Here is a 23,357-nt window from a genome sequence, read left to right on the forward strand (position 1 = left end):
TTTCAATGGTTGTGACAGTGAATGACAACGATAGATAATAATATCAGGTCACTCCCTGACACTATTATAAATGCTTTATAATGTGTACTTTACAATTGTTTTGATACTTTTAAGTGTAGTTTTTACTTTGCTCCAAGACGTTTACATCAAGACTATTAAAATATTAATGTTCTTGTTTGATAGAGGTTATAGTTCTACCATAAGGTCACTTTCGGTTTTCTTGACAAATCCAGGTATAATTAAGAGAAAAACATTAATATAATATTTCTCGTGCCTCTTCGTCATAAAATACCATAAAAATATGTTTTTGTGATAACTGTATGCTGAGCGCTGGGATATGCTTTTAATGTTATCTATTTAAACTCTTGGTATATCTTTGTGTTGACTATATTTAAGAAAATGGAACGCTTGTTCTGCAAGGAAAACCAGACAAAATAGCTCGGATGATCTACGAGTGACTCATTTATCCGAGTATATGTGAATTGCTGCACTGTAAATGGAAATGTTGACACAACTGAATAAACTAAAAGGACAAAAATCTACAATCCATAAATATTGTGGTCTCACACACAGTTTATCAGCCTACATATTTTATAAAGCTACATCGGTAAGAATGGCAGTCTCTAAACTAAATTCACGTTTATTGACATTTAATGGTCATGATGATGATGAATATGAGGATGGCGACGATACAGTTTCAGGTATCTCAGCTAAGAATCTTTAAAAAGATTTAGAAGTGTGAGATCTTTGTGATCACTTTTTAATGCATTATAATTTGAATATAATATCTAAACAACATCGGTAGCTTGTCGATATGGCTACGTATCCTCCAAGTCTTGAATAATATGTATACAGTATTCATGCACACTCATGATTTAGCATTAAATAAAGTAAACACAAAGATAAATCAGCTCTGGAGAACAGGCATTTTCAATAACTTGGTAACATATTACTATTCCCATACAAACCCCTCTCCCGGAAATGCTCTGAAATCTCTGTATAATGTGAACAAAAATCATTGTAAAATATAAACGAAAAGAAATGTTTTCGATTTTTGCCCTGTAAAGCAGAAAAGTTACTATAAAATCATGATCGCTTGTTATATTTCTCATACTTAAAGAAAACACCTGAAAGTGCAGGCACAGAAGAATGGGATGTGAGTGTGTTCTTCGTGGATAGATACAGCCTGCATGATCCATGGTCAGGTTTGCTAGTAAATGTCATTTAGAAAGTTGCCCTCGTGAATCAACAGTCTTAACTCGATTTTCATCCATGTCGACTCGATCCATACCTGAGAAACAAACACATTTGTTAATTTTCAGGTGATGTGTTAACGTTGTGAGGTGACATCTGTCGCGGTTGTAACAACTAAAGTAACTCAGCGCTGTTACGTCTTATGTTATGTCACTTAGCGGCTGTCGGACGCGGCGCGCAGTTGGGTGTCTTACAGTTTTGTCGTCTGGTTTGATGCTCCGATCACTTCTGCAGGGACGACTGAGACGCTGTCTGTAACTTTGACTTCGCCGTCGACTATTGGCAAGGATCTGAGCTCTTTGTCAGACGTTTGTCCATCTGCTTTGCTGGGGCGCATCTGGATGGTCCGTCGTCGCGAGCAGCGCAGCACGTCGTACTTGAGCGGCACCCAGCCGCGCAGGAACATGGCGTTGGTCAGCAGCGACACCACCACGATGGCCAGCACGCAGCACAGCATGGAGAAGGTGCGGAAAGGGAAACGTTGCACGTCTTCACTCGCATCGTACCACGGGTAGTGCAAGGCGGCTGGCAGCGCCAGCAAGCCCTCGCCTCCCAGCAGCCTCAGCGTCAGCGCCAGCAGGTAGCCGGCCAGACAGCCGTAGGCGTTGGCCGGGGGGAACCACAGGACAAGAGTCAACTGGGGGAAGAGGATGACGTACATGAGGTCCGAGCAGAGCACATAGAGGCCGTAGATGGTGTTGGCCGTGACAGCCACCACCGTGCCCAGCACACCTACCACTACGATGGACACCCGCAGCGCCCACACCATCTCGAGGTCCGAGGCCTGCGGCGAGAGGAGCACGTGTAAGATAGGATGTAGCTAGGTATCTAGGTAGCGAGTAGATAGGTAGGTGGCTAGTTAAGCAAGTAGCTTGCTAGCTGGGTGGGAATGTGGATCGATTGCTTGGTTGGATAAGAAAGTACTTTCACCAAAAGGTAACTTTGCCTATGTGGATGAGTGGTGATGGATAGGGTAAAGCCCCGGACAAGATCTGAACAATTTATCATCTCTTTGCCTAATTGCAATTCTTAATATATGAATGGGTATTTTATGAAGGTTCTTAAGCGAATCATTATAAATAGGAGATGAACTTCTATACACGTATGTTGATCAGATTCAAATACCTTTCCCTGCAATTGATAATTGTACTAAACATCGAATGTTTCACCCTTGAGCCCTGCCATAAACAGAATATGTCTAGTAACTAGCCTGGATCCAAAGAGCGAATGTGAGGGGCTCACCTTAGGTCGTATGATCTCGCAGTAAACGTTTTTGGTAAACACGGAAGCGGAGGCCAGAATGATGGAATCGGCGGAGGACATGACAGCTGCTGACACGGCGCCGATGCCAATCACAGAGACAGGAACCGGACAGAGATACTGCAGTACTAACGGCAGGATGGAGCTCTGCTTTGAAGGCGGAATCGGTATCTCACCCGGGTATGAGGTTAGGTTCCAGTCTGCAACAAGTGGGTGCACAGAAATGATATCTAAAAGGAATGAATAGATGATAATGATGAGAAGGAGAAGGAGCAATGTAGCTTCCTTTGTCAACAACGTATCGAACTGTTCACAGACATAGCTGCGGACGAAAGCTTTTCTTCAAGTCTTTACCTGTTGAGCCTCCGACGACACCAATGACACAAGGGGGGATGGCGAGGATGACCGAGGCCACTGCTCCCACCAGCGAACTGACGCACGCTACTCTGGCGTTCCTGCACGCCAGCACCCTCTGAAAGTACGTCTGATGACACACAAAGGTCAAAGAGCACCAGCTGGAACTGTCAAACATCCTGTCAGCTTGTGTGCAGTCAAAGCAAAGTCATTCAGTTAGCAGTCAGTATTCCACGAAATGGCAGGTCATTTGATTGTTGATAAATTGTGACGTGAGTTTTTTAACACAAGAGCTTAATTATATATATATCCCTTTGTCCACCCAACTTCTATACAAAATTGGTTTATTTCCAATCTTTATTTTATTAGTGCAGAAAATATGTTGAGAAAATTTCTTCCATGTTTTTACACACAACCCTCTCTTCAGCATTTCATAAGCCGTAAATATATTTATCCAAAAATTATGTACAGTTATTTTTAAAAAATGCCAACTTTATCTAAATACAGTGGAACCTCGGTTAACGAACTTAATCCGTTCTGGAAAGCTGTTCGTTATCCGAAATGTTCGTTATCCGAAACAATTTTTTCCATAAGAAATAAAGGAAATAGATTTAATTGGTTCCCAGCCCCTGTTGACTCGCTAATATTTGAAGGTTACAGGCTATATAGGTATTTGTAATGAGAACAGTTATAATGCAATATAAATGGAGTTAAATTAACATAAAAACATTAACTAAAGCATTTAAACATCAGAAAACTCGCCGTTTTGACGGCGTGGTTGGAAGCAGGTGTGGGGAGGAAGGGGTGGAATTACTGCTTTGATTCCCCCTCCACGAGCACACGTGACATGATAAAATCGGGGATGACTTCCTTTTTCTGTAGCTTTGAGGTTAAAGGAAAAAACTAGTCCAGTGTCTGTTCCTTCTGCCTTTTTGTAAAACTCTTCGGTAATACGACATCACATATCCGACAGACGCATGCAACCTTCATACTTTGAAATCATTTCCTTTTTCAATTCATTTGTTGGCCGCTTTCTTGTCATTACCTCACTACTATTAATTGCTCTTAATCTTCTTTGGAGCCATGATTGAGGATTATCTTACAAAAATAAAGCACAAAAATCACTAAATAAGAAGGATGCGCACAGATAAAGAACGACTGATCGTAACTGTGTCTCGAGCGCGAATGATGACATGCTGGTCGGTCACGTGTGGTTCATGTGGCTATTCGTTATCCGAAACTTTGTTCGCTATCCGAGACAAATTTTTGACGAACTTTTTGTTCGTTATCCGAAAAATTCGCTATCCGAGGCGTTCGCTAACCGAGGTTCCACTGTAATCTAAAATCTGTTTGTTTGTTTTTTTGTGTCTTGGTTTTCGTTTTGTTCCACGGCCACCAGTTCATCACTATGTCCATGATATTAGTAACTGTTGTTTATTAAAAATATCATTGCTGTAAAGTCACTAAAATTACAAGAAACCATCAGAACAGGTTGTAAACTTTTTTTAAAAATACCAGTTGCTAGTCTTTTTCGTTCGATTTTGTTACTGAAGTACACAAAGAGAAGATAAGCAGTCACCTGCCAAGGGATACCACCCAAGATGAGGAGGAGGGTGAAGTCGAGGTAGACGCCGATGGAGGAGGTAGGAATAGTTCCAATCCATGTCCCGGACACTCTGCTTATATCCACAGCCTCGTGGTTCATGGCGAAAGGAAACACTAGAAACTGTAGAGGAAAGACGACCACAAGACAATGTAAGAGATGAAGGATAATCAAGGAAACAAACAAACATTTTAGAAACTCAGAAGGGCTTAATAGGCAAGAAGAGATTGAATTATTGAAAGTGTCAGAAAGACAAGATTTAATGCATAAGACAGAAGTGGATCATAACAAACTACATAATATAAAGTTATAATATATAATGTATATAATATATGACGCAAGCGGGTGTATTCAAAACACTCGTACATTACTGATATAATTACATTACTTTATTTACTAACACCCACATTTACACCCTCCCACTTTATCTCAACCTTCTCTCTCACACACCGAGAGACAGAGGGGCAGACAATTACTTATGAAAGAGTACAAAACATATTTTCTCTACATCACTGATCTGAGTGATGTCTCGGTACGAGACATTGTTACCCACTATCCCACTCTTGTAGACCTTCAGGATATTACCAGGCCCATAGACCTTCAGGATATTACCAGGCCCATAGACTTTCAGGATATTACCAGGCCCATAGACCTTCAGGATATTACCAGGCCCATAGACCTTCAGGATATTACCAGGCCCATAGACCTTCAGGATATTACCAGGCCCATACACCTTCAGGATATTACCAGGCCCATAGACCTTCAGGATATTACCAGGCCCATAGACCTTCAGGATATTACCAGGCCCATACACCTTCAGGATATTACCAGGCCCATAGACCTTCAGGATATTACCAGGCCCATACACCTTCAGGATATTACCAGGCCCATAGACCTTCAGGATATTACCAGGCCCACGGCGATGAAGACCAGCTGGATGACGTCAGTGTAGGCCACGGAGTACAGTCCGCCCAGAAATGTGTAGACGACAGCGACGCAGGCAGAGATAATGATAGAGATGGTGGTATCGAAATCGAGAATAACAGAGATGGTGTTGCCTGCACACAAGCAGAAGAACAATGAAATGTTTGATTGTCTCTCAATCATTTTTGTGGAAATCATTGTACTTGTACGAGTAGTGAGGGTGGTTCGTTGTAGTTGTCCAAGGCCACTCATGTGATGGATCAGTGATGTAGCTTTCGTGATTTCCGGTTTATCTTAGGCCGTTTTTGCCAGTCGTTTATTGAGTCTTTTATCTTTTTCATTTTTATGGTTTCGCAATCTCTCTGTCCATGACAGGAACAGTCTGAACAGTATTGTCCCCATCTGTTCTAAGATAATTGGGCTCAAACAGAGGGATTTCGCTTCTTTCTGTGATCAACAAATAGTAAGGAAAGCTTCATGCATCTTCTCAATACCTGAGCATGTACTAACGAGAGAATTTATATTACTAAGCTCAGGTTAAAGCTATGCTATACCTATATAAAAGTAACAGACACCTGAAAGCGTTTGTGCCATCTGCGGTCCAGCTGCTCAACCTCAGAGGAAGTGTCAGTGGTGTGTGTGTGTGATGTTGTATGTGCACACATGATTATTCATGATATAAATTTGTTGTTGGTTTATATTATATATATAATTGTCACGTGTCTTCTTTTTTTTCATTGCTAATATTGCTCATGTTAACATATTTTAACGCTACACTTTGCAACGAACTTAATTCTTACTTTTATTTCTAACTTTATTTGGTAACTAGAGAACCTTCCCATGTTCAACTTGCTCAGTAGGAAAAATAAAGTTAATCATCATCATTGTCATCTTGTCCTATCTCTCACGCTCCCAACTGACCTTTTCACGTCTCGCAGGACACGAGAACTAATTTATCCTCGTCATGTGATTGCAGCCATTACAGGATGCAGGGCCAGACCCCGCCGTGCACAACAACAGTATCTCAAGTCAGCTTGCATTATTTACAGTCCAGTGGATGGTAGACTACCGTTCATGCGTTTGTGTGTTTGGTTGGGAATACAAAGTGATGTTGGTGTATACGTAGAGAGAATGCCACGTTGTTTAGAGAGTAGTAACGGTCTCTACTTATATGGCTTAGTGAAGGAATTTTTTCTCTGGGTAAAAGTTTACCTGCATCGTTCTACTTCTTTTTGCCTCTTATGAGTTAAATCAGTCTGTGGATTACAGCTGACTTACCCAGAGCTGACAGAATGGCCGCTGCCCAGAAGAGGTCCCCCAAAACCTGAGGGAGGAAAAGAAATGCTCCAACTTTTCGACCATATTTAAGCTGGAAGGGGTCGAACATTGTGACATACTCCCCTCTGCGCATTTTGGGTGCGTATACCAGGCCACCTGTAAATAAAAAATAAATCGAAGTCTTTTTTTAATTGGTAAAACCAGAGGTTCGGCGTCTATGTCATTTACCAAAATAAAGGCATAGCAGAGGTGACATTTTTTTCAGATGACTAAAATAATCTTTCTTTGGTTTGTCCTTCCCGTGTTTTCTTTTCTTTCATTTATCGCTTTTCTATTTTTTTCTTTCACTTCTCTTAGTGTGCACACATGATGTTCATGTCGCGTGACATTTGAACCCTTAATGATATGCAGTTATATCGATTGTGCTCACCGATAATAAGTGAAATACAATAGCAGACGGGGGCATTAGCCCATAGCAATCCCTGGAAAGCCACTGCCTCCGCTGTTCCATTGATGTAGCCTCCTCCTATTAGTGTGGCTGAAATAATAAAGAAAGGTTTGGCAGCCTTAAATGTGTGAGTGCTCTTTCAAAACAACGACAGCTTGTGCCTTGGATAATTTCTTTTCTTTTAAAAACAGCCGTTGAAAACACACAAACATACAGCTAGCTTGCAATCGGTGGATAAAGAGACGACAGGGATGAAAACAGATTAACAGATTTGAAAAAAAACAACAGGGAAATGCAAATGAAACTTAAGTGGAAAAATGAAAAGCAGAAAGATTTTCACTACACTAACAAGATCAACAGGCATTTTAAACAAACAAACTGGTGATAGACTACATAGAGAGAATATGTCAAGATGTAAACAGGCTTCTGTATGAGCCAAATGTTTGCATCGAAGGAAAAATTCGCTTTTCGCAGGGCGAAATCAGAGAGGAGAATATCAGTAGGGGGTTATAGGATTTTGTAGGAGACTACCTACCTGTGACAGTGAAGGAAGAGAGAAAGAAACCCATTGAGCGGTTGGCCAGAATGATGTCATCTCGCGACTTGGACTTGGCCGTCTTCCTGCCGGCGATGAGGCCGATGACGAGGATGACGATATAGAGGACCACCACAGCACACAGACCAGGAATGTTGACAGACATGATCCAGGTGAACTAGAGGTGAACGATGTCCTCACACTTTGTCCTCATACACCTGTGCCTTTCATATAGTGTTTGATTTCAGGGCAGGTTCTGTTACCTGTTGGAATAGTCAGTGTTTTAGATTTTTACTACGAAAAACTGGTCCAGCTTCATGCAGTCCACGTGTCTCTGCTTTTCATTGCTTTGTGTGGTAAAGACCAACCCATGTTAAATTTTCTCCTTTTTGTGTAGTTAATGCGACGTAAATTGTGATTCTGGGCATTTAATTGTTTGCTAGTGCATTTATTGTTGTCATTGTCACCCTTTCTCACCCTACCTCGTTCCTTTCTCTCTTTCTCAAGAACGACGGAAGAAGCTCTCACGCAAACATTCACATATTGAGAAGAAACAAATCAATGTTCACTCATTGAAATTTCCTTGCATACGCCACAAGGTTTTCTGCAAAGGATGTTTTAACACCAGACAGCGCGTATTGAACAGTGATGTATCTGTGCACCCGATGGTCTCCAAGATGTGTTTTAATTCGCAGATCTCTTCATCACGATCAAGCAAGTGCAAGAGAAAAAAAATAAATAAAAAGCCAAAACAACAATTCTGTACATACTTCATGTCATCTTAAGTTAGAAATATAAAGCCTGTGTAAACTCTCAAACTATTCAACTGAAAAGGCTTTAGCGAGCCACCTTCAGCACATAAGATTATTCTCCATCGGCAAATGAAAGTGCAAATTGCATTGTCTTTTGAAGTTGTTGCTATCAGTTAATGGAATCCTTCTCTGTGGCTGGCAATCTGCCATCCATCGGGTCCGGGTGACTTACTTTCTCCTTTCATTCGTTGACAAGTAGGCCTTCTCTCTACCCCTTGCGATACACCCCTCATCTTTGGGGAATTCGTTCAGAGCATGAACTCCTCCTCCCCTCCCCCACTCTCCAACCCTAGCTTGTTTTGCTGGTCGAGCCACGTGGTTGCCATGCTAGAAAACAAAGCACTTGTTTCCCAAAGGTCACAACCGAAGCTGTATGCACTCTCTGACAGTTGTGATCGTAAGCTTTTAAGTGAACTCCTCCCAGTAGTTGTTGCCTGCGCCACTGTTTTATAGCTTTGGACGAGAAAATATCGTTGTACAAGTGAACTCCTGACACTTAAAAAATAGCAAAATAAACAAAATCCTCAGCACATCAAAAACTTAAAAGCAGAAGAAAAGTTATAAATCTATTGGGGAAAAATTCGTAGTACTTAATCCAGAGCTGAAAATATCATCATCGTCGCCATCATCATCATCATCGTCGTCGTCGTCGTCGTGCAATGTGCTATCTTTTGTATTATTCGTTTATTTTAATCCGAGCTCTCTCCCACATTACTCGTTCTCACCCTTCTCCCATTTTGCTGGTCGTATCACACGGTTCCCTAGGTGGCGCAAGAGTGTAGAGGAAGTAATAAACTATCTCTGGCAGCAGGCCTGACGAGAGGGGGTGACAGGGGGGTCTGCAGTACCCGGGCCCGCGGCTGTCAAGGGGGCCCGGCCTTGGTCAGTGGATTTTTTTTCTTCTTCTCCTTTTCTTTTTCTTTTAAAGAAAGGTCTAAGGACAGAACACCCAAGCATTACACATGCAGAAGTTGAGTTTGAGTGTAGATATTGAGATTCCAATTGTAAACATATATTATATACTGGGAAAATAATTTACGATAACAAGTACAAGGGGCCTGGAGAGGTCGTCTGTCCCAGGGCCCGGGCTGGCTCTCGGCGGCCCTGTCTGGCAGTTGAGATCGTATACAGCTGTTCTTGCTTTGTTCCCTGCACGACAGTTTCTGTGGGAATGACCGAGTCTACTACCATTTACCAATTCAACCATAGTCGATTCGACCTCTCCCTACAGACTATTCGGCCAAATCATCATCTATACGATAATCGCTTGTGATGTTTTAGCTGTAGCTATACGCGCTACTTGGTTTTTTGAAACGTTTTGCTAATCTGAAACAATTCTGGAATCGTTCTGTCCCACTTGTTCATCAGAGATCAACTGTCATGCGATGTGCACGCTTTCGGAAACAATGACTAAGCGCTTTGTGATAATGGTAATACACAAATCTCCGTGCTCACCTCTCCCAGGATTATTTCTGCAGTTATTTCTTCCGGCGAGAAAAGCAGGGCGTGTAGGTGGAGCAGCAAGTTATGAGCAGAAACAATGGAAGAAAAATCCTCAGAACCAATAGTGCCTTTTGATGAGTATGTTATTGTCTGATTATTTTCTATTGATTCGGATAGTTAGCAGTGAAACAATCATCCGTTAGAGATTCCGTTAGGTTTCAGTGAAATTAAGCATTGAACTGTTGACAGAAAGAATACTAACAGGATTTGGGAAGCTGCCAGATTAGATCGTAGACTTTTACTCTCAGATGTCTATTTTGTTCTTACTTTTTCTGAGGCTTGGAAGAAAAAATATTGTCCAACTAGCTGATTTCTCACACAAAATAGCAACAAACAAACATAAAAGTGTCATCAACTCAATTGCCTCAGCAGATTTTTAAAGCACATTCTAAAAGATATTCGATGAGATTGCCTGGGGAAGTTAGAAGGTTAGCTGCTTTCCTATGTTAAACTCTGACAAATGGAGGCTGTGTGTGTGTGTAACACTCAAAAGAGCAAAAACTTAAGGAAATACGGTTTATACTCACAATAGCTTCACCAGAAACGCACAAGATGTGGGAATCCACATAATGATTATAGAACGTCGTTTCTAATGACACAGCGCCTTACTACAACAACAAAAATATCACAGTCTCCACAGAAACAAAGGAAACAGGCTTTCACAACGCACTTTGCCAAAGTGTTGTTTACACCAATCGCGAAGCCACCACCACGCGAGTCAGCACCATGCAACGAGTGGGAGAAACAGCCAGCGGGCCTCGGTTCAGTGATATAAGTATCATCCCTCTGGGCTTGTAGCCAGGTCTCCGTCATAATAATACTTACGTCAGGTCTTCCCGGTCGACAAGCAAGCAGTTTTAATATATACACCAGCAGTGAGGCAGCAGTCAACAGAAGATGAGTGTATGTGGGAGAGGGAGGAGTGTATTAGCTCGTGCAGGAAGAATCGAGGATGCCGCAGTATACGGCCGGCAAAATCATTAGATCCGCCCCGCCAAAGCAATCGCAGATTTAAAGCTTTATGCTTTTTTGATGGCACCAGAAATTTAACTTTAGTCAAAAATAATAACGTAAATTTTGAGGAACAAGCAAAGAACGTCCATCACGGGCAAGACAGGATACTTACGAGCACGTTACAGAACAGATACTTATATGCTCCTCGTCGACTTCCTGCGGCTTGTATGGATGATTTGGGAGAATAACCCATGCAAGTGACCCAAAGTTGAGGGAAGACTCCGGTTTGATGTCGGTTGTTAATACGTGTAGCGTTCTTCGACCGTGTCGGCTTTTACAACAACAATATTATAATAATAATAATAAAATGATTCGATATCTACAAGTATCCAGCATCATCCTTTCACGAATTTCCACAGGATGAGCAAATGAAAAAGCTGTGGCTGGTAAAAACTAGTTTGAGTTTATGAGCTTATTTGTGCATGTACAATCATGTCGACTGTGTGTGTAGCAGATGTGTAGACTGTAAATCCATCAGGAGATATGTACGTATATGTACTAAACAGTCATGATCATTAATATTATTAATGTACTTTCACTACACAACCTCAAAGATTAAGGAAAAATAGTTTTGCTAACTGTATACTAAATCTCCTCTAGAAACTTTCTAATTATAAATATAGATTTTACAGACTGCAAACTGCTCTTTCGCTTTTGATAGTGGCAGAGTATAATTACAGTCTTCGTGCACGTCATTACGAAAAGGCGGATTGTGGTGATTCAGAGACACCAGTGCCATGCAGGCCCAGATTGTACACGTTGCAAAAGTGTTAAAACAGTGTGACAAAACTACAGTTTGACCAAGTAGAGCAGACTAACTTTTAAGTAATCTTGTACGGCCCGAGAATGATGTTTTAAATATCAAATTACCCTTGAAGGACATATATATATATAATTTAAGGTTTCCCCACCCCTGGTCTAGACAGATCTATGTCGTAACCTAGTTTGAATAACTGATTTTCGTTTTTCTAATAGGAAATTCCTGGACTATGGCTACAACTTCACAAGTGGTGGAAATATTACCCAGTACACAAGTACATAATTATATTGTCATCGAGATATACATATATAATATATGCAACCAGATTCTGAGGCAACTGCCTACAAATTATTTTTCTCTCCCAAGCAGCGTGAGTTAGTTAAGCCCCCTTGCCTAGTACATGTATCCGTACATAAAAATAGGTCTATCTATGTAACAGCAACCATGCAGGGTGTTATTATTAATAAGTATCTTTTACGCTTTAGGTGTTAATAATGTTGTGGTTGACATGTTACTCCCCGTCACTGTTTTCATCATCCCAGATCTTTTACCAAAAAACATCGATATTATGAAAATTGACGAGATGAAAATGAGTTAAATAAAAAATGATTACAGGTCAATACACAACAAATGATTACGGCCACCGAGGTGGTTACAGAACATTTTCCCCTGTGTACACCTTAGCATGGGAGATCACTCTTTGGCAGTGTCTCTGGAGTCTGAGTAGCGTCCCTTATCCACGCACGTAAATAGATATTGCGTTGAAACACAAGGAAAAGCGAAATGGGCAAGCAAAGGCTCAGTTTATGGTCAATTCTTGCTGTAAGAGTCACTTTGCTTCAGTTTTTTAATAGGCGAGGATAAATATGCGTTTGTTATGCATACGATGATATGCAGAAAATATTCATCGCAAAACATGACACTGGTTCTCGCCACTGGAAGCTTCTCTGATGTTCTTGGATAATTTCTTTGTTTATTAAAGATGCATTTTTAAAATAAATGTCAGACAATAGCTGTGAGGCATAATTCATCTAAACAATTTATTTTAGGAAAACATTCTTTCCACTGTATCGTTATTCATTAAGGAAGGAAAATAATTAAACTGATATGCAGATGATTTATGTTTTTTTATTTATCGTGTGTTGTTTCATTTTTTCTTGTTTTGAATTTAAAAAGTATATTAGTATAATAGTCTTCCCTTTGGGATGGGGTATCTGCTGAGAGACAATTTGGATATGCTGCAAAGTATTATGTCCCTTTATTAAGAGTAAGTTATGCAGCTTCTTGAGGCATCTTATCTATGATACTTGCTTCACTTTTGCAGCATAGTCATGGAAAACATGGTTTGTTTACTGTTTGAAATTTATTTATACAGATTTTCAATCCAGCTTCACTGAACGTGTACAGCTTAGCCGTGATAGGAGTAATGGTGATACACCTGGTTATCTGCCCATACACTAAAGTTGAGGAAAGCTTTAATCTTCAGGCAATGCATGACATCCTTAATCATGGCGCCAGCATACAACAGGTACTTAACAAAGGAACAGAGTAAATTAAACATGAAGTTTTGAGTTGAGTAGTGCAATTATAACCTTAGTGTGCCATGCCTCCAACTGGATTGAATTCTGTGTTGTAAATATTCATCTCAAACACTGTTTATTTTTATTTTAAGTTAATTTAAATCTTAACCATATTTTTATATGTAGTCTGTGTAAAATTTCATATTGTATTAGAATGATGTAGAATATATTTATAGTAACCAATTGATTGAAAAGTAAATTCCGAATTCAAATCACATTGAAGCAGCATGCAATCGCCCATGTTAAGAGGATCAGCTGCATTTAATCCCACTGAGCAGCAGTGGTTCTAGATAACAAACCTCAAAATATTGTTATTGTTGATTAGTGGAAAAGATTTTGATTCAGACATGCATTATGCTGGTTTGTTCTTTGAAAGTGGTTTGTGTGGAAGGTGAAAAAAAAATTGAGGATGGAGAAAATTGGGAGTGTTGCTATTACAGAGTGGAAAGCCTATTTAGTGAGAAACATGACAGTTAAAAACTATAAGCACTGCCTTTAGAACTGTTGAATGAAATCATTAGTCCTGGGTTTTACTTGAAAATGTCTATTGTGGGTTTTTTTGTTAAATTTAATATTGTTATAAAAAATGTAAATTGTATCTTAAAGGCATTTTAAAAAAAATTTGCAGTATGACCACCTAGAGTTTCCAGGAGTAGTGCCAAGGACATTTCTGGGTCCTCTTGTCATTTCATTGACCACATATCCAGCTGCCTTCCTAGCCAGGTTATTGTCATTGAACAAATTTGTGCAGCAGTATCTAGGTGTGTATTTTTTCAGTGATTATCTTGTTTTTTTTTTTGTCCTCTTGTAATTTCATTCATTGAATATCCAGCTGCCTACCTAGCTAGCTATTGTTGTTAAACAAATTTGTGCAGCAGTATCGAGGTTTATCTGTGTTTTGTGTGAAATTTTTGTTAAAATGCAGAAAATTTTTAATGTGGTGCACATAATGATTTGCTTCATGGTATGCATTATCAATTACTTTTCAACATTTATATTATTAATTCTGTAACTCATGCCAGTAGTAATTGTTGTAATATTGATCCATTGTGTTTTTGCATAAAAACATTTAAATAATGTCTCATTTTCATCATTCCTTCCATTTATTCTTTTCAACAAACTAAGATCATTTTTACCATCCAGATATGTTTTTACTTTACATGTAAGCATTCACATTGGATCTTAATATTTGGCGTAAAATTATTGAATGTTTCTTGTTGCAATAGTTGTTTTGCTTGAGTTCATTATATGTTTGTTTTTTTTTCCTTAGTTCGAGGGGCTAGGATTTTATGTGGCATCAGCATTCCTTGGCTTTTGTCGTGCAGTCAGACTACGCTTTGGTGCTAGCGTGATGCGTTGGCTGATAGTTCTCATGCTGACTCAGTTTCACTTTATGTTTTATCTCTCACGACCCCTTCCAAACATCTTTGCGCTAGCACTTGGTGAGTAAAAAAAAAAAGGAAAAAACTTAGTACATCTACCAATATTAGTGCAAATGTTCACTCAGACTTGCACAAATTTTACAAAAATAAAAATGCAGTGTTATCAAATCAGTTTATATACATTATTATCCTGGACAAAGTTTGATAAAGTTTAAACAAAATAGCTTTTCACATTCTTATCTTAAAGGATATCTCATTGATAAAATCCTTATGGACCTAAGACATTTAAACATGTAACACAAACAGCTTGAATTCTTTCAGCATTTTAGCTTGAATCTGCACTGATTTAGTCAAAATCTACAGTGTTTCATGGTCAGAAAGAAAGTACTTCATTTTCTTGCACCTTTCTGTTTTATTTCCAGTTCTAGTGGCACTAACCTACTGGCTACATCAGCGCTACAGCTTGTTTGTCTGGACTGCTGGCGCAGCAGCAATTATCTTCCGTTTTGAAACTGTGATTCTTCTAGGGCTTGTATGTGCTAGGAGAACTTCTTCAGGGAAAATTTCAACGTGTACTGCAAATGAGTCTTCATGCTGTTGCAGCTGGGCTTTTCTGGCTGAGTGAGGGATCATCTTATAGGATCCAAATATACAATAATCCTGCAATACAAATTCAGCATTTTCATGATCACCCAGAACAGCTATATTTTTTACCTGTTCAGAATAAACTTTGTAGTCATTAAAACCCTTATACATGTGTGCTTAAGCTGTTCTTAAAAACAAATGAAAAAATTTGCAAATTACAGCTTTGAGAATAATAGAGTATCACATTTTTCATAAATGGCTTAATGTTCACTCCTTGACTGCAGGTCTAACAGTGCTGGTTGATTCCTATTTCTGGCAAAGATGGCTCTGGCCAGAAGGAGAGGTGCTGTGGTTCAATGTTTTTCTAAACAAAAGCTCAGAGTGGGGTGTATCCTTGGCAAGTAATCAGATGTGGAGGGGTTAGTTATCCATTTAAAAATAATCTCAGTGCATCACCATACAGTTGCCTACTTTTTCATCCCTAATGTTCCACAAATTATTATAGGAAAATTGTTTGCTTTTTATTAAATGTATGTGCCATCATGAGTCCGGAAGATAGAAGTCATAACAGTTAATGTTTATCACATGATGGATAATTAATAATTGGATTTTAAGTAAACATTTGTCGTACCCATGATACTGCAGTCTGTATTGTTTGCAAAGTACCTTAACTCAAACTCAGACTTCACCTTTTTTGTGGTACTTTTACTCTGCACTTCCAAGAGCACTCCTAGGAGCAATTCTGCTGTTGTTCTGGAGCTTTATTGCATCAAAGTCAGCACTGACATTTTCCTTGCCTGCCATCATCTATATTTTCCTCTATTCATTTTTGCCCCACAAAGAACTTCGCTTCATTATTTACACATTTCCAGTTCTTAACACTGCTGCAGCATGTGGAGCACACAGTATGTAAGTTTCTAACTTTGCTAAAGTGGATTTTTCCCCATGGGCAAAACCATATTTAATTTTATGTTTTCAAGTGGTAAAAAGATGCAGGACTCATCTGCATTTAAAAAAAGTATGGATTAGTTAAAGTTATCTATCTAGATATAAAGCTTTGCATGTTATTGATAATTTGGTACATAAAATTGAGGGTTTATAAATGTTGCAAGAGTTCAAGAATTGCATTGCTTTTACCATTGTTGCAGCCTTTGATTTTCAAATTTCTGCAGATGGAGGAACCAAGGTAAATCAGTCCTGTATCGACTGGCTGGTTTTGCTCTTTTGGGACTGCTTGCATTGAATGCTGCAGTGTCTGGACTTTTCTTGTATGTGTCATACCTAAACTACCCTGGTGGAGTAGCTATGGCATCTCTTCACAAACTGGAGGGACATCGTGATGGTAAGTTTCATCTCACTGAAAAATTTAACCTTTCCTCTGAACAGCCTAAGATTCATGTATAATATCAAAGAGAAGAATTCTTTATGGTTCCATATAATGTCTGTACATAAAGCAGTATTTATCATGTACTCTTTGTGGCAAGGAAGGAAACTATAGAACACAAGTATTCAGTACACAGTCATGGCGAAAATAAAAAGCAAAGAATATTCTCGAATCTGGCAGGACTAGTGTAAAAATTTTGCTGAAGGGCAGAGCTTCTGAAGGTATTAGGATGATTATAAAATGTTTTGTCATGGCTGTAAGAAGTGCAGAACGAAAGGTTTGAAGGTATTCTTTACTACAATAAGAGAACCTATCAAATACAGTATTGATTCAGTGTGCAGTGTGATAGTTGACGGTTGGTAGGTGGGAAGGAAGAGTGAAGGGTGAGTGGGAAGTATGGCTACACTAGAGGCAGTCATAGTTTCAGAGCGAGGCAGTATGTAGAGGTAACTTTTTAATTTTAAAAAGATAATAAATGCACCAGAGTAATATTTTACCTGCCATCAATTAGAGCTCATTAAAAAGTAAATGCACATAGTGAATGGGTTCAGAAATGGGTATGGTTATCAAAGAGGAGTATGAAATGAGAATGAATGAACGGTTGGCTAATTTACATTTGGCTGCCAAGACTATAGTGCTAAATAAGAAGAAAAAGATTTGTGCATCTATTAAAATTTCATTTGCATCTTAAATTCCTTTGAGATTATTGTTTTGCAATGTATTCTGCCATACATCATATATATATATAGAAACAGAAAAAAAAATTGATTGAATCCTTCAATAATTTTCCAAAGAAACACCAAGACTGCTTGTTTCACTGAGGTTATGGATGACTGTGCAGACGGGAAGAATGAAACACATCAGGCTTACCTACTCTATACATATACACCCACACCATCACACACACACAATCTGGACTTTACCACAACCCCTCCACCAAAAAATGTTGGGCAATCGGTGAGGGTGGTAATATAATGATCACTAAAACTTGGGGTAACTTTGAAGAATAAAATGCTATAAGAAGCAGGCTTGCAGATAGAGGGTAGCATAGTTTCCTAATGTTATAAATCTTTACTGTATTTCAGATCTAAATGTTCACATTGATGTTTATACTGCACAGACAGGAGTGTCACGCTTTACTCAGTTAAAAGACACCTGGAGGTATGTAGAAGCAATAGTATTGAATTTCATGATTCATTCTTGTGTTGCTAAAATTTACTTTTTCTGTTTCTTCTGTTTTGCTCTTTACAAACATTACAAGTAATATCACATCTTTCTCTGTGCACAGTTACAATAAAACAGAGGACCTTACTCCTGGTGGGAAAGACATGATGACTTTCACCCATTTGATGATTGGAGTTTTGTCTGACAATCACTCAGAGCTAAGCCCTTATTCTACAACTCACAAAGTTTTGACGACAACTTTTTCATACAGTGGCATGGGCTTTTCCTGGACCACATTTCCTTTCATTCATGTCAGGACAAAGGAAACTTTGTGGATTTTGAAAAGGATTACTGATGAATCCTAACACTTATTTGCAAGCGATGCAAGATGTTATTATTACATTATTACATGTCAGCAACAAATGAGCTTTACATTCCATGCTTTTTCTGAAAGTCACTCAGATGTGGAAAAAGAGGTGCTTGTGAAGCCTGCATATTAGTGAGTTTCATCTTAACGATTCCTTGCTATTGTGTCTGTTACATACATGTTTTAAAGATGAACAGTTTTGGAGTTCTGCTATTAAGAGGTGTATATCATGTGAAATAATGGGTTATAAATTGTAAGTTTACTGGTGCATAGAGGATTACACTTCATGATATCATAAAAAATTGTTTTGGATGTATTTTCTGAAAGTTTGTCAAATATGCATCTGCACTTTCATGATGATCGGTGAAAAAAATTGGTAAAGCTGTGTGAATAATATTTAAGATAAGAGGATTTACTTCACGAGTGGAACAAGGATATTTTTAATAATGCATTATAAATATAAAGGGTATTAGCTTTACTGCCAGTGTGGATAAGATTGTCTTTAACAGAATAAATGATTATAACTAATTATGAAAGGCTAACCGTAGTCAAATATAAAAATAATCTCAAGTTGCTGACAGGCTATAGAACACGTTATTTTGTGGGTTTTTTTTTTTTTTAAGTTTTGATTTTGTTTTGAGAAAAAGCTGCCTCAAAAATTTTCTGGCCCCTTTCTCTCATCAATGCAAAAGCTTTGAGCATAACATCTGTTAATGAGCCATTAACATACCACTTTGCCTATTTTTATGCCAGTGTAAGGAATGAAGTCTTAAAATCTTTCCAAGTGAGAATTGTGTTCAACAAATTGTAGTTTGTAAAAGGAACACAGAATTCAATTTTTGAAGTTAGTGTCTCAATGAATCAAAAACCACTTATTTAAAGTAATTTTTTTATCCAGATTAGCTTCAAGGATGTCATCACCTCTTTCCTATTGATGACAAGACTACAGATTATGGTATGCAACCTACTACACATTTACAAACATACTCACACATCCATACATGTCGGTTGTGCTGACAAATAAAACAAAACTGCGATCTTTAATTTTATTAGAAAAATATATCTTATTAATCACAGCATAAACATCTGCACATTATGGTGAACAACAAATTTGAATGGTAAAATGTGGATTACAAATGGGTATAATAGGATAAATTATTCAAATTACTTGAAAATAAGGTTGATGCAGTTGACGGTTTCATTAAAAGTAGAAACCAACCAAGTTGAAAAGAATTTTAAAATAAAAAAAAATTCTATCAAAATATCAGGCGGAATAATTATGCTTTATATAAAATCAACTTTTTTTGAAGCAAACTTTGGTCTGTTTTTTCTAAAGTGAACCTACTATAACAATCAACATTTTTTTGAAGCAAACTTTGGTCTGTTTTTTCTAAAGTGAACCTACTATAACAATCAACATTTTTTTGAAGCAAACTTTGGTCCGTTTTTTTCTAAAGTGAACCTACTATAACAAGTTTATGATAACTGTTAATTTGCAGAAAGTCATTACCCTGTTTCATTTGAACTTTTTTTCTGAAGAGTGCCTACTGTGACAGCAACTGTTTTATTCAATGATAAATGGGAGTGGCATACAGGTCATGAGGAAACATCTGCTAAGTGGTGATGTAGATCAAAATAAATTATGTGGTCAGTGCCTCCAGAGAACTCTCTGATCAATACTAGAAAATAACCTACAGATTAGCCCCGCTTAAATAAGGACCAGCTATATTTTTGCCAGCAAAATATCTCAGCGGCATTGTAACCGAGGGCACAATCCCAGCACCTTGAATTTCTAAAGTTTTGTCCTTTAGAAAAGCAGTGGCATAAGCATTTGTGCTGGAGTCAGTTTCTATCACCCCATTTAGAACCAAGTGTGAAATACCAGCAGAATCAACTGTGAGGGAACCATCATGATCATGGCCAGCTACACAACCCACCACACATCTGTGAGCATGTAAGACTGCTAGCACCTCTTGATAATTCCATAGAAGGCAAAGTACATCATAGATGTCTTCTGCATGCAGCTGTATGTGACCTAGCGAAAGAGGGACATTTATTACTCATTACAAGAATGTAAACCCTTAACTAGTTACAAATTTGAGGTTGGCTGATGCACAGCAGTAACTGATTTAGCCAATAAGAAACAAGAATCTGTTTGTAATTTATTATATAAAGTGTTCTGAAATATGTAGAATATGGACAAAGGTATCTCACTCAAAGGTTTTCTGATAAAATGTGTCATCATTAAATGTGTCTAAAACAACAAATACAATTAAGGCACAATTTCCAGCCAAATTATCAGATTAACGATTGTGTGGCACAGCAGACTCTCAGGTTCAGCTTGACCACATTACGCCAGAACTGAGAATAAAATTATTAAGATCAGACAGCAATTTTAGCTATCAGTGTTATCTACAAATCATATTTACTTGGCATAACTTTTCAATTTGCAATTGCTTATACTTTTAACATGATTTACATGAGTATGATTGATATTTCAGTTTTTATTACTCACCACAGATAAGAACATTTTGTTGCTTGGAATCAGCATCAGTCAGCTGCTCATCAAGCCAGGCTAGCTGCTTCTCCCCTACACCTCCATTCCAAGCTACAAAGCGCTTATCCATTCCTTTAAGTCCATCAGATGAGTTTTTGTCTTTATTGAAGTTAAATTTCTCCAGTAGAGCCACAGCTGTTTTGTAATGAGGGTGATCTTGATGATCTTGATAGCCTAGGACACTTACATCATATGTGTCCAACACTATTATACGCAGGCATGAGTGCACCAGAACAGAGTAATACAGTTCACCGGAAACACCTTGCACACTGGGAAGCTTGCTACTGTTGAGGTCTGATCCAAAGATCTCCAGCCGCTGAAAGTTATAGAGATCATGATTGCCCACCATGTGATATGTGGGACATGCCAGATCATCAAATGGCGCCAGAACTGTATTTAATGCCTTGGAAGCAGCACCCATTCCATTCTGTCTTCTGTTGATACCATCAATGATGTCACCTAGTTGGAGCACAAATTTCATGTCGGGCCTGTTGGCCTTCCAGTCAGCAACAGCTTTCATTAGAAGAGTCAGCGCAGCACGATAGAAACGTCGCCTTGTTTTTCTGTAGTTGTAACCATCGTCACTGTCGGCATACTGGATATCGGCTATAAGTCCAAAGATGAGGTGGCACCTTTGTTCTGCCATCGATCTCCCTGCACAGAAGAAAAGGTGTGCTTGAGTCTCTCAACAGATAATGAAAATATGGCTTCCATTTAAACAATTTCAGAGCTATAGACAATATGTAGTGTATACTCCTGATGTGTAGTATTGAAGCAAATAATCCATTTAGTAATAACACTTCCTTACATTGCCCAGACCTGTCACAAATCATTACATTTATCAAAATGAGATTTATAAGAATAAAAATATATTAACGGGACGAAATGCTCATATTTTGATGCTTAATTTGAGATCGCTTGCTTTGTGTCAAAATGTATAAAGGAGATAATACCGACAGTCGTGATAGCATGCATTTATTCACCGGAAGTCCAAAGAACTATGCCAAGTGTTTAATCGCTTTAGAAATGTTTGAAATTACTCTTAGGAAGAATTTTTGAGTTGCCTGTTGTAAAAAAAGATCACTACTGATTTAAGTAAAAGTATAGTTTAAAAAGACAGCCAAAACTGGGGCTATAAAAAGGGCATCTGAAGACAGCTAGCAGACGAAAGTGGACCAAGAGGATGTTACTCTTTATCACAGAGTACCTTCCCCTCGTAAATTTCGCGTTGGCCGCATTTACGTGTTCTTCCGGAACCCTCAACGGCTTGACCATTCGAATAAGTTTTTATGGATGTATGACAGTAGTTAGCTTAGCCTTGAACCATGATATGAAACGTTAACAAGCCGATTACACAAGGGCGAGCTGAGTGCGTACGTTCGCTGTAGGGATGTATAGGTGCTTAAAAGTTCGTAAATATAAGTTTTTAGCCTTGAACATGATCACAATTTTCATGGGAGAGCAAAGGGACTGAACCTTATCTTATACTTACGGAATTCCTCGAACTAGGTGGTCTTATGCAAAGTCTTGGTACTATTCAGCTACCATACCAGATAACATCCCTGATATGGAATTACCTATAAGTGGTAGAAGACTCTATTCTTAAGACTATGTGTGGCCTATGGCTTGTAATGACCATGCTGGTCCATTCGCTGATTGTATGCTCCCATTCTAAACGCCTATGCTACTGGTTTCCTTTCATGGGACATTGAAGCAGATGGAGTTGTGCTATCAGTTGTAATGCCACTGACATTTTATTTTACTATAGTTTTAAGTGCAATTTGAAACTTTTTTTGTGTGAAAGTTTTTTAATTTACAGATTCTTGTACACGATTTGTTAGGAAATCTACTTATTTACAGGGAAAAACTTCACTCTTGAAGTTTTAATTTGTATGACTCCTTTTAACTTATAAATTAAATATTTACCTTAAAAAGTTTAAAGGGCTTGATTGAAATAGTTTTTCAAAAGTGTAATTGATATTCAACTTCTACAAATGAGCAGTAAAATAATTTTTATTTAAAAATGATGGACGGCCGTAACCAGTCTTCAGATCCTAAGATATTTTGAGTGCACCTCTGTAAATCCATTACTTTACTTTACCAGTGAGTGGAAGTGGCTGACCCTGTGAAATACCAGAAATGTATGCTTGTTTCAGTACAAAACAGCATGTTAGACTATATTCTCTTGTTTGAATAAAGTGTTTGTACCAAGGTCTCATGATGAAAGTGAAAAATAAAACAAAAGGTTTGTTGTAAAAAAAAAGTATTCATATCAGTGAAGGATGTTTGTTCCTATTTAAAAAGACCTTGATGGAGCATAAAAATTTCCCCATCCTGCTGTGATTTGAAAATAAAAATCAACTACAAGCCTCTATATCTACGAGAGCTGTGAATTTAAAAATGTGGGTGGCATGGCATCTAACTTGCATGCATCAGTCAACACCCAGTGGAAAAAAAAAAAAACTTTTCTGAACCTTGTTCAGAAAGAGAAGTGATCATAACATTAACCAAGCACAATCCATCAAAAGGCATGTTTTTTACAGGTAACTTTCTTTCCATATCTCGATCACATACACACAAATATAGCCTTCAG

At 38.4% G+C, this 23,357-nt stretch overlaps 3 protein-coding genes across 8 annotated transcripts; 1 reads left to right on the forward strand and 2 right to left on the reverse strand.

The window, feature by feature from the left end:
• Positions 1-624: 624 nt before the first annotated feature.
• LOC112566934 (high-affinity choline transporter 1-like) lies at positions 625-10,869 on the reverse strand. 2 transcript variants are annotated; one of them, XM_025243374.1, is made up of 10 exons: positions 10,642-10,869; positions 7,657-7,919; positions 7,104-7,211; positions 6,674-6,829; positions 5,381-5,529; positions 4,448-4,594; positions 2,869-2,998; positions 2,497-2,714; positions 1,449-2,038; positions 625-1,291 (listed from the first exon to the last, which is right to left on the reverse strand). In XM_025243374.1, the coding sequence occupies exons 2-10, from the start codon at positions 7,820-7,822 to the stop codon at positions 1,267-1,269; spliced, it is 1,689 nt and encodes a 562-aa protein (XP_025099159.1). In that variant the 5' UTR covers positions 7,823-7,919; positions 10,642-10,869; the 3' UTR covers positions 625-1,266. The 2 variants fall into 2 exon arrangements, with proteins under 2 accessions (XP_025099159.1, XP_025099151.1); XM_025243366.1 differs by having other exon boundaries at positions 10,499-10,868.
• A 1,552-nt stretch (positions 10,870-12,421) lies between these two features.
• LOC112567001 (dol-P-Man:Man(7)GlcNAc(2)-PP-Dol alpha-1,6-mannosyltransferase-like) lies at positions 12,422-18,671 on the forward strand. The gene is given in 11 exon segments (XM_025243437.1): positions 12,422-12,567; positions 13,121-13,273; positions 13,954-14,088; positions 14,596-14,767; positions 15,130-15,242; positions 15,244-15,328; positions 15,577-15,680; positions 15,975-16,201; positions 16,465-16,634; positions 17,762-17,837; positions 17,965-18,671. Coding segments are annotated over 11 exon segments (1,515 nt in total). The 5' UTR covers positions 12,422-12,528; the 3' UTR covers positions 18,206-18,671.
• A 133-nt stretch (positions 18,672-18,804) lies between these two features.
• On the reverse strand, positions 18,805-23,251 carry LOC112566952 (manganese-dependent ADP-ribose/CDP-alcohol diphosphatase-like). Of its 5 annotated transcripts, none has more exons than XM_025243415.1 (3): positions 22,257-23,251; positions 20,723-21,418; positions 18,805-20,242 (listed from the first exon to the last, which is right to left on the reverse strand). In XM_025243415.1, the coding sequence occupies exons 2-3, from the start codon at positions 21,408-21,410 to the stop codon at positions 19,899-19,901; spliced, it is 1,032 nt and encodes a 343-aa protein (XP_025099200.1). In that variant the 5' UTR covers positions 21,411-21,418; positions 22,257-23,251; the 3' UTR covers positions 18,805-19,898. The 5 variants fall into 5 exon arrangements, with proteins under 5 accessions (XP_025099200.1, XP_025099193.1, XP_025099177.1 ...); XM_025243408.1 differs by having other exon boundaries at positions 21,805-23,251; XM_025243392.1 differs by having other exon boundaries at positions 21,748-23,251.
• Between the last annotated feature and the right edge of the window lie 106 nt (positions 23,252-23,357).

The sequence above is a fragment of the Pomacea canaliculata genome, linkage group LG1 (assembly GCF_003073045.1).
Source record: "Pomacea canaliculata isolate SZHN2017 linkage group LG1, ASM307304v1, whole genome shotgun sequence".
NCBI lineage: Eukaryota > Metazoa > Mollusca > Gastropoda > Architaenioglossa > Ampullariidae > Pomacea > Pomacea canaliculata.